The 11,383-nt window shown below is 42.1% G+C and overlaps 1 protein-coding gene across 1 annotated transcript; it reads left to right on the top strand.

Annotated features, from left to right (window-relative positions):
* The first annotated feature begins 6,000 nt into the window (after window positions 1–6,000).
* Window positions 6,001–8,104, top strand: LOC146991414 (perforin-1-like). The gene is made up of 2 exons (XM_085770338.1): window positions 6,001–6,539; window positions 6,717–8,104. The coding sequence occupies exons 1-2, from the start codon at window positions 6,004–6,006 to the stop codon at window positions 7,909–7,911; spliced, it is 1,731 nt and encodes a 576-aa protein (XP_085626464.1). The 5' UTR covers window positions 6,001–6,003; the 3' UTR covers window positions 7,912–8,104.
* Window positions 8,105–11,383: the final 3,279 nt, after the last annotated feature.

Here is an 11,383-nt window from a genome sequence, read left to right as displayed (position 1 = left end):
AAAACACTCATATTCATATGTAATGTGTGAATGTATACTTTTCATGGATATATACGGCAGACATCCCTAATCTGCTGGATTTAAATCAAATGTTGGTGTGCAAGAGATGTATCAAAGCTGATAGGCAAGCCTGCACTCAGTTATTGTGGAAGTAAAAATGAGGCTGTGAAGGTGTCTCTGTTTGAAGTGCATTGTACACCCTTGTACACCACATATTTATGGACAAATTAAAAGAAAGCAAGCATTTAGAGACTGCAAGTTACATGATGCTTTGAAAATATTTCTGAAGACAACTAGATGGCTCAGTGCAAGTGAAATGTTTGTAAATGCACGTGTCAATACCCTCCAAGCTGTTCTGAGAAATTTGATGTATAGTTTTAGTCAAATTTCAATTTATTTATGAAAAGACCCTTGAGATGAGCAACAATATTCAAGCATTTCCTAAAGTGCTCTTACAACATTATTTTTTTTCGGTATCTCGCTATGGGACAGTGACACATGGACGTTTGCGTGTATTCGAGGTGGGCTCAATGTGGACTCAGTGCAACCTGATCTCACAGAAATGCGTGAAATGACCACGAACACCTAGTACCAGATTCCGTGCTCCTTTCACGTAATGTGTTAAAATTACGTGAAAGAAGCACGGAAACAGTCTCCACTGAAAGCCAATGAGTCCAACTTCCGTGAGATGGCCATGCAAACCGTGTCGTGGTGGATGCACGCATTTTCAGCTTCAAAGACAACACCCCCAGTGGGTCAACAGCCTGACGAACGGTCACTGTCCCTCCTCGTCACATGCTTGACTCATTAGGTGCCCGTTTTTTTTTTTTTTTTTTACTTTTCCTTAAAGCTTTATTGAACCTGATGCTGCTGTGTCTGACGTAGTTTACAGCAAGGACGTCCTTTCGGTTATCTATTTATTTATTTATTTATTTAGTGATCATGGTGTTTGGTGCAGAATAATCAATCAATCAATAAATAAATTAGGTCGGAAGCTACGTCAGAAAGGGGGGGGGTTGTGGATTCTACAGGTGAAGACCACTTCCGCGTTCAAAAAGCTGCTCTGTTTAATCAATATTCTGAAGAAAGATCTGATTATTAGCCATAACGCTGTAACCACCCAAGGAAGACTGTGTAACAATATTATGTGCTTCTGCTGAGTCCAAAAGCCCTGTGTAATATCAACTTTATTTTAAGAAAACACGTTTTGTTTCCAATGTCATATCACGGAGAAGCACTACATTACCCATAATCCTCATATTTATCAGCGACGTGTCTAATTGGTTGAGCTTGCTGTTACCAGCAAATGAAAAAATAAAACAAATTGAGCTTATATTATTTTCTTAGTAACTAAAAGGTCTTAACATCTTTTTTGTTTTCAACATTGAATAAAAAAACGGTGCTATATTGTTAAAATTCAACAATAAAGTGCATACAAGTTGGCTTGACTTCTTTCTTTTTTTCATAATTTTCACCAGCATCTTTCTGGTCCACATCACATCACATTTAATGTAATTTTTAATTCAATGAGTGAAATTTTATTTTTTATCTGAAAAACATTATTATGAATTCAACGGTCAGAGGTAACTGATTAGTGTTAAATTTAACCTTTTTGACCCTGTTTCCTTGAATAAATCACTAAGACTTTGATGCGGGAAGCTGAGATTTTGATTTGATTTTGTTCAGAGCACTAGGGACAAAGTTTCTGTAGAATTTCAGACCTGTCGGACATCCAGAAGGGTCACAGCTGACCATCCAGGCTCGTTTCTCGGCCTTCAAAGCCTAGATTTAGAAGCCTTTTGTCTAATAACGTCCACATTCTTGGGGTTATAAGGCTGAAGGTTTAATGCATTTGTCCGGGGCCTAAGGCCATCCACCATGTGCAATTTCAAACCCGTGCGACCTTCACAAGTGTCAAAGGTCACTGATTTGTGACCTTTTTGACCCCGTTTCCTTGAATAAAACACCAAGACTTTGATGCGGGAAGCTGAGATTTTAAAATGTGGTCCAGAATGTCTAGTAGATTGTGTGTGCAAAGATTCAGAGCTCTGTGACATTCAGAAGGGTCACAAATAGCCAAAAAGCAATGCTCCTTTCTCTGACCTCTTATTAAAGGAGAAATGTTTAAGCAGCAATTCTTTAATAGCTTCCAGATGCTTTGGCCTATCAGGCTGAATTTTTAGCTAAAGGAGCTGGTGTACGATCAGGAAGTAGGGGAGCTGTGCATAAAGCCAATTGGTAAGTGTCAAAGGTCACAGGGGTCAAACATCAAAGTGAAGAGTCTGTCAGACTTAAAGCTTGAGAGATCCTCTTAGTCAGAAAAGTCGAAATAGACAAAACACATTTCCAAAAGTCGTACAGTTCTGATTTTTTTAATACATGGTTCGGGGGCCCAAGACGAACGCGTAGATGTGTGTTTGGTCCTGATCGAGCCATTACTTTTCGAGAGGCGGGGCTTCAAACAGCCGCATTCCTCTGTATCCTTGAGGCCGCTGTTTCCATAGAAACCGACCAAATCACTTGAAACTTGGCCTGTGGACTCATGGTGAGGCCCTTATCCATCACCCCGAGGCCCAACTCTGTGGGAGCATGGGAAAGCCAAGTGGCCCCCCGGGGCCCCCCGGGGCCCCTAGAGCAACGGGACCAAAATATTCTGATAGAGGACTCTCTGATATACAACATATTAATATTTCATGATGATAACTTAAAGCGTGTATGTTTTGTTGAGAAAAAGCAGGAATGGCTGGATTCACTTTGATGTTTGACCCCTGTGACCTTTGACACTTACCAATTGGCTTTATGCACAGCTCCCCTACTTCCTGATCGTACACCAGCTCCTTTAGCTAAAAATTCAGCCTGATAGGCCAAAGCATCTGGAAGCTATTAAAGAATTGCTGCTTAAACATTTCTCCTTTAATAAGAGGTCAGAGAAAGGAGCATTGCTTTTTGGCTATTTGTGACCCTTCTGAATGTCACAGAGCTCTGAATCTTTGCACACACAATCTACTAGACATTCTGGACCACATTTTAAAATCTCAGCTTCCCGCATCAAAGTCTTGGTGTTTTATTCAAGGAAACAGGGTCAAAAAGGTCACAAATCAGTGACCTTTGACACTTGTGAAGGTCGCACGGGTTTGAAATTGCACATGGTGGATGGCCTTAGGCCCCGGACAAATGCATTAAACCTTCAGCCTTATAACCCCAAGAATGTGGACGTTATTAGACAAAAGGCTTCTAAATCTAGGCTTTGAAGGCCGAGAAACGAGCCTGGACGGTCAGCTGTGACCCTTCTGGACGTCCGACAGGTCTGAAATTCTACAGAAACTTTGTCCCTAAAATTCCCTAAAATTACATTAAATGTGATGTGATGTGGACCAGAAAGATGCTGGTGAAAATTATGAAAAAAAAGAAAGAAGTCAAGCCAACTTGTATGCACTTTATTGTTGAATTTTAACAATATAGCACCGTTTTTTTATTCAATGTTGAAAACAAAAAAGATGTTAAGACCTTTTAGTTACTAAGAAAATAATATAAGCTCAATTTGTTTTATTTTTTCATTTGCTGGTAACAGCAAGCTCAACCAATTAGACACGTCGCTGATAAATATGGGGATTATGGGTAATGTAGTGCTTCTCCGTGATATGACATTGGAAACAAAACGTGTTTTCTTAAAATAAAGTTGATATTACACAGGGCTTTTGGACTCAGCAGAAGCACATAATATTGTTACACAGTCTTCCTTGGGTGGTTACAGCGTTATGGCTAATAATCAGATCTTTCTTCAGAATATTGATTAAACAGAGCAGCTTTTTGAACGCGGAAGTGGTCTTCACCTGTAGAATCCACAACCCCCCCCCCCCCCCCGGTCTGACGTAGCTTCCGACCTAATTTATTTATTGATTGATTGATTATTCTGCACCAAACTAAAGCCCCGGATGTTTTTTAATTAGCCCCGAATATTAATTTTCAAAAAAAAAAAACATTTTTTTTTTTTTTTTAAGATCACATCCTCAAACTACGGTTATCTTATGTTGATGCTTCGATAAAACAGTGTTTTTGGACAGGTTTGAGTAACAATTAATTATATTTTTAAAAAGCCACTACTTTGGCTTTGGCACACAAGTGGTTAACACCTCCAGGTCGCACTTGACGTCATTCACCCAAAACAGCGGCGCATTTAACTTGACAACAAATACCTGACAGCAGGCAGGTTTGACAACAGCAAGCTGCAGCTGTCTTTTGGTAGCTAGTAGCAGCTAAAGTGTATCAAGATGCCACAAATAAGATTTCCATGTTTTCCCCCAAAGGTGGTCAGCAATCAAAAAGGTAATGGGAATAGAAATTATGTAAAAATGTATAATTTCGAAAAGAGTGTTGCAGCTGGAACTACAAGAGGGTAGTAGCTAACGTTAGCTAGCTAGCAGCTAGTTGATATTGCTCTGGTTGATATTACATGAGAAAAAAAGCAATCTGTAATTATTGGCATCTGTAAATGCAATTGTAGGGTGTGAGAATTGTGTACCTAGAAATAACTAAGTTTGGGCTTCTTCTAGAGGGGAAAGTTGCTGAAGTTAATGTGCTATAACATCGAACCATCTTGTTTATTTTCAGCTAGTTAGCAGACAGGGATCCCGCACAGCCTGCCTCTTTTACTGTAGCTGCTAATGTGTTAAATGGAAACACAATAGCTGTGTCCCAATTCAGGGGCTGCAGCCTTCGGAGGACCCAGCCTACGCGGTCTCCGGAGGCAACGGCTTCGGAGACTCTTCCGTCGGCTGCATCAACGGTCGGTAAATGGGACGGTCTAGCCTTCAGAGCATTACCTGATCCGAACGTAAACAACGGCCGGACGTTAAACATTTAAAAGTGCCGCTTGTAACGGCTCTACCGCTCTTCCGCTCCTCCTCCTCCTCCTTTTTTTTTTTTTTTTTTTTTTTCAAGAAGTAGAATCAATACAAGGGCAGTTATCATTAATATACTAATAAACAAACCATTCAACAGCAGCCAGGGAGGGGAGGCTTCAGGCTATTAAGTGAATAGAGAATAAAGAGCACAAGTAATGTGTTTTTATAGCTTTTTTATTAAAGTTGTCACACACACCTCCGCTCCTCACCTGTGCAGCCAGAGCAGAGCTCAGCTTAGCGGGCGACCACGCCTCCGAGCCGGCCGCAGAGCCGGGTTACCGTGGCTACAGCACAGAGCTGCTCCGTTCGATAGCTAGCGGCTAGGTTGCTAATAACAACAACGGTGCAGCAAAGCATCTTGGGATACGGGAGGCCGCGAAGGATGGTAGCGGTGCATCCTCCGAATGCAGGGGAAAGGAGGACGCATTTGGAGGCTGCATTTGGAGGAGCCTTCGAATTTGGACGAATTGGGACAGCCTTCGCGCAGCGCTGTGACGTAATCGGCCTTCAAATGCACCCTCCGAAGGATGCAGCCCCTGAATTGGGACACAGCTAATGTGTTGTTACGTAGCTAGCTAATGTCAGTACATAGAACTAAATTCAAAATGGGTCATTCATTTGATGATCTGTGGATTGCATCGTTTTCACCTTTTTCACCAATGATGGAGAATGTCTCTATGCCTAAAAATTCTTCCGGGCTAAGCCCCGGATGTGTCAAAATCCTAGAGACGCCCCTGTCAGTTGGTCCATTTCTTCCACAACTGTTTGTAAACAAAGTGGCGAGAGTGGTGAGAGAAAGGAAATAGTAAATTGGTTACTATAGTAACCTAACAAATAGCGTGACGTGACATATAGGACGTATCTGGTAAATATCCGTTAATCTTGTCCACACTTCAAAATAAATACTGTGGCCAGAGTTTTTAAAAATCTCAGTTTTAAGTTGTTTTCGTTATGTTTGCATGTGTACGGACCCCCCAAACCGGATGAAAAAAAGTTGTGTTCATCAAAAAACATTTTCGTGTGGATAAGGATAAGGCCTAAGTGTTTTTTTTCTTCCTTTTTCCCAATTCATGTAATTTTATCTTCCATACAGCTACAGATGGCTCTGCTGTGGCAACTCATGCTCCTGTGTTGGGCATGGAGTCCTCTGTGTCTGCCATCAAGAGTCAGCTTCATTGGGACACCTCAAGAGTGTGAAAAGGCACACTTTGTCCCTGGTTACAATCTGGGTGGAGAAGGCTTTGACATCGTTACCATGGAGCGGAAAGGTGCCTATGTCATCGACACTGAAACATGGAAGCTCAAAAATGGCACTTGCAGGCTTTACAGGAACAACTACATGAATGGGGAAAAACAGAAGGTACCCGTTTCTGTGACGGACTGGAGAACCCTCCCCATGTGCAGTTTAAAGGTCTCCACAACTGAATATGATTCTGTCGAAACTCTTGTCAACGACTCTACATCATCTGTGTCCAATGACTGGAAGATCGGCCTTGAAGTCCCTGTAGACCCCAGTGTGACCGTTGGTGTTGGTTTAGGAGGTTCCCACTCCAGAGATGCAACCTTTGGAATGCAAAAGTCAAAAAGAGACCGTTACAGCTTCTTTCGCCAGTCAGTCTACTGTAAATTCTATAAGTGAGTATGTGAACAAATTTTCATTTTCTTGATATTGACAGTGAACCGTCCTTGCTTGATTTTTTTTTGACTCTGGTGCTTCGTTTTACAGTGTACAGTGACAATCATGCTGAAACTATCCAAAAAAACAAAACATGAACCATAACATGTAAATTCTCTGTATTCTCCTCTTCACAGCTACAGAGTGACAACAAATCCTCCACTGAGTCATGATTTTCAAACAGCTGTCAACTCCCTTCCCTCCTATACACAAAAAGATGAGTCATCGTATCGCGATCTAATCGACACCTATGGTACACATTACATCCTAAAAGTGTCTCTGGGAGGAGAAATAAAAGCAATCACTGCTGTCAAGACTTGTGAGGCTACCATGAATGGAATGTCCTCAACAGAGGTGAAAGATTGTTTGTCAGTCGAGGCCTCAGCTAGTTTTGCCAAATCAGCCAGTGTAGAGGCCATGACCAAGCATTGTCAGGAAAAAAAGAAGAAACTAAACCACAACCAAAGTTTCAGCAGCACGTATAATGAGCGTAACACAGAGGTCATTGGTGGAAACATTGAAGGATCTGATATTCTCTTTCAAGGCCAATCAAATCCTTCTGTGTATAACAACTGGCTAAACTCACTGAAAACCATCCCTGATGTGGTCCGATACAACTTGAAGCCCCTGCACACCATACTGCCAAGAGGTCATCCTGCGCAGGCCGGACTCAAGAGAGAGGTGGAGAAGTACATCAAGAAAAATGCTGTGTTGAAGAAATGTTCAGAAACCTGTAAGATTGGGCATCGATCTGGCACAAGGGATCCTTGTGCTTGTGTCTGTAACAGTAATCAGAATATGAAGCCAAACTGCTGTCCTGCTGCCAAAGGTCTGGCAACTCTAGAGGTATTTAAGCTTTATGCAAGGGGTCTCTATGGTGATATGTGGGGTAAGACAGATGGTTCAGTGGAGGTCAAATATGGTGATCAGTCAAAGCGCACTATGATCATAAGTAACAATGACAATCCTAGATGGCCAGAGAGATTTGAATTTGGAAGTATCAGCATCAACATGAAAAACAAACTTACGTTCAGTATTTATGATGAGGATACTTACTGGAATAGTGATAAGCTTGGTGAGTGTTCATTTGATCTGCGTAGTGGGACAGTGACAGACAGCTGCATGTTAAATCATGGTACCTTCTTCTTCTCCTACAAAGTGCAGTGTGCGCCAAGTCTTGGTGGTGAACAGTGTCAGGACTACATATCTTCCCCAATGAGTCCCTCTCTGTCCAAGGTCTTCTACACCAGAAACGGGGTCCTTGCTGGAGAGTCAGGGGACAAACACCCAAACTTGTTCAGTCAGTCAGGTGGAGGTCAGCTGCTGATGTGATTAAGGCCTTAAGTGACAACAGGATAACTGTATCATTCTATGGTCAATATCTTGCTTATAGTTAAATGGCATCTTTTACACTTTTATTTTCTTATATTTCATTTCTTTGACTTGTGTGAAAAAGAATTTCAAAGGACATTTAATCTCGTTATGACTTTTCCTGATTAGTTGCAAAATCTGCCAATAAAGCATCAACAAAGACAAAACAGGTGTCTGTGTGATTTTTATGGAACTACAAATACAGTAAACCCCAAATAAAGAAAGAGAAACACATGCATAAAAGAGGATGGTTAGTGAGTGAGGATATAACAAGAAAAAAGGTTGCAGCAAGAAAGATGGAATGATTTAGCTGTTTTTTTTGTGGGCCTTGCTCTTCATGCTGGTATCAGCAGCAGCACCTTTAAAGGTCCAGTGTGTAAAATCGGGAGGGAAACCATGATATAGCGTTCAGATTCTAGATTGCAGCACTCACTCGCTCACTTGCACTCACCTCACTCACCATCTAGATGATTTCTGAGACTTTCTGGAAAATATTCTGTGGACTGATAATAAAAAAGTTGAACTTTTTGGAAAGTGTACTCTCCCATCCATCCATCCATCCATCCATCCATCCATCCATCCATCCATTTTCAACCGCTTCATCCGAATCCGGGTCGCGGGGGCAGCAGTCGGAGCAGGGATCCCCAGACTTCCCTCTCCCCGGACAGTTCCTCCAGCTATTCCGGGGGGACCCCAAGGCGTTCCCAGGCCAGCCGAGTGACGTGTCCTAGGTCTTCCTCGGGGCCTCCTCCTGGTGTGACATGCCCGGAACACCTCCAGAGGGAGGCGTCCAGGAGGCATCCGATACAGATGCCCGAGCCACCTCAGCTGGCTCCCCTCGATGTGGAGGAGCATCGGCTCTACTCTGAGCTCCTCACCCTATCTCTAAGGGAGCGCCCCGCCACCCTGCCCAAGCGGCCGAAATGAGCTTCCTCCTCAAGTGTACGTCCCATCTGGTATAAAACTAAAACAGCATTTCATAAAAAGAGAATCATACCAACTAAATATGATGGTGGCAGGGTGATGATCTGGGGCTGCTTTGCTACTTCAGGACCTGGACGAATTGCAGAAATTGATGGAACCATGAATTCTGGTCTCTACCAGAAAATCATGAAGGAAAATGTCCGGTATCAGTTTGTGACCTCAAGGTCAAACGCTCTTGGGTTTCTCCATCAGAACATAAATGCTCACACTGTGGTTCACTGGAGTCCCAAAGCTTTAGAAATGGCTTTGTAACACTTTTCCAGGCTGATAGATATCAATGATTGTGTTTTTCCATCTGGTCTAAAGAAGCCAAGAAGATCATCCTGATTGAACTGACGGTCCCTTGGGAAGATAGATGGGTTGAGGCCTCAGAGAGAAAAGCCACAAAGTACCAGGACCTGATCCAACAATAATAATAATAATAATAATAATAATAATAATAATAATAATAAACTTTATTTATATAGCACCTTTCAAAACAAATGTTACAAGGTGCTGTACAACAAGATAACAACAATTAAAATGACAACCAGAACAAGTAAATAAAATCAAATAAAATCAGGAAAGGCTTTCCGATAAAAATGAGTTTTGAGGAGTGATTTAAAACACAACACTGAAGAAGCTGACCTAATGTCCTCCGGTAGAGCATTCCAGAGCCTTGGGGCCCGAACTGAGAATGCTTTTTCCCCCTTTGTCATCAGTCGAGCCCCAGGGACAGCTAAAAAACCTTTATCTGAGGATCTCAGAGTGCGAGCAGAAGTGTACACAGATAAAAGGTCAGTGATGTATGCAGGACTAAAACCGTTGAGTGCTTTAAAAGTGATTAATAAGATCTTAAAATCAATCCTAAAACGTACTGGAAGCCTGTGCAGGGAAGCTAAAACAGGCGTAATATGCTCACGTTTCTTAGTTCTGGTTAAAAGCCTGGCAGCAGAATTCTGCACCGACTGGAGTCTGTCCAGGGATTTTTGATTAAAACAGGTAAAAAGACTGTTACAATAATCCAGTCGTAATGAAATAAAAGCATGTAAAATCGTTTCTGTGTCTTTAAAAGATAAAAAGGATCGAATCTTTGAAATATTTCTAAGATGATAAAAGCAAGACTGAACAAGTTTGGTCATGTGCTGTTCAAAGTTTAAGTCGCTATCAAACCAGACTCCAAGGTTTTTTGCGGAGGGTTTGATGCCATCTATTAATGGCCCAGCAGCTGACAGGATTTGTTTAGACATAAATGCAGGGACAAAGGATGGCAGGCCTGGCTATTCCTAGTTGAGGTCGGGTGTAGGGGCTTCCCTGCACAGTCTGTGTGGAAGACACACAGGGCTCTGGGGATAGCAGGAAGGGAGAGGAAGACAGACGTCCGTAGGTTGGGGGAGGCAGCTGAGAGAGCCTCTTGCTGGGTTTGGAGTAGGAGGGAGGAGTTAAAAGCAATACTTAAGAGCTTTCAGTTTTGGTTGAGTTTGGCGGCGCCAGTGGACCAAAGTGGTAGTGTTTTGCCTGAAGGAAGACCCCATTTCCCACGAGCACCGGCGTGTAGTGTTGTAAACATCCTGATCTCCCGGTCACGTGCAACAACTCGATGCTGACCTGTTGATCTGCCTATTTTGTGATTTAACAATCAGTAAGATCTCCTCGTTCATGGTGTCAACGGGTTGACATGGTGTCTGAAAACCTCTGACCTGTTGACTTCAGGCCTGCCTCAGCCCATTACAACGTTTTCAAGGTGTAGTGCGGGAAATATCCGCTGCAAACACGATGTATTTTATTTTGAAATTTAACTGGGTTTTTTCTTTTGTATTTTGTACACGATTTCCTGTCCCGCACAAGCTGCTCTGTGCTGAATTTATGCACGGTTGTGAAGGACTGTTAGTAGGATGGGGTAGAAGGCTGGATCAGGATTAAGGATTTGACTATCTACTGGGGGGTGTCGGTAAGGACATGGCAGGCAGGGATACGTTTAACAACGTTTATTTTAAGGTCCCGATAAGCACAGAGTACAGGTAGATCCCCCGTATATATGGTTGCTGAATCAGAATAATAACAGAAAAGAATATCAGGAATTTGTAAACTGATTCATAATTACCAATAACCTGATACATAACATGTATCTAAAGCACATAAACTGTAGCTAACATGCATAAGCTAAGGCTAGCACACATAAGCTATGGTGAAATAAATAAATTACAGTTTAGGGCAAAATATCTCACATATATCTTATCAGACTACAGGAATTACTGGAACATTGCCAAATAACATACAAATTATCCATCAAATGAGAATGAAATACAACTTACATCCTTCACAAACGTATACAGGCTAACTCCAATAGACAACATGTGGGATTAGGCCCCTTTGTAGCTGACTAAACTGTGTCTGAGTAAAAAAGAAACATTTATTAAAAGGAACAGTATCACAGGTAACCTGTAGGGGGCACTGCTAGATATTGCTG

Source organism: Trachurus japonicus, chromosome 1 (assembly GCF_045865225.1).
Source record: "Trachurus japonicus isolate A0001 chromosome 1, Traja_1.0".
NCBI lineage: Eukaryota > Metazoa > Chordata > Actinopteri > Carangiformes > Carangidae > Trachurus > Trachurus japonicus.
The sequence above is the reverse complement of the archived record's forward strand: the minus strand, read 5'-3'. Positions and strand labels throughout refer to the sequence as shown.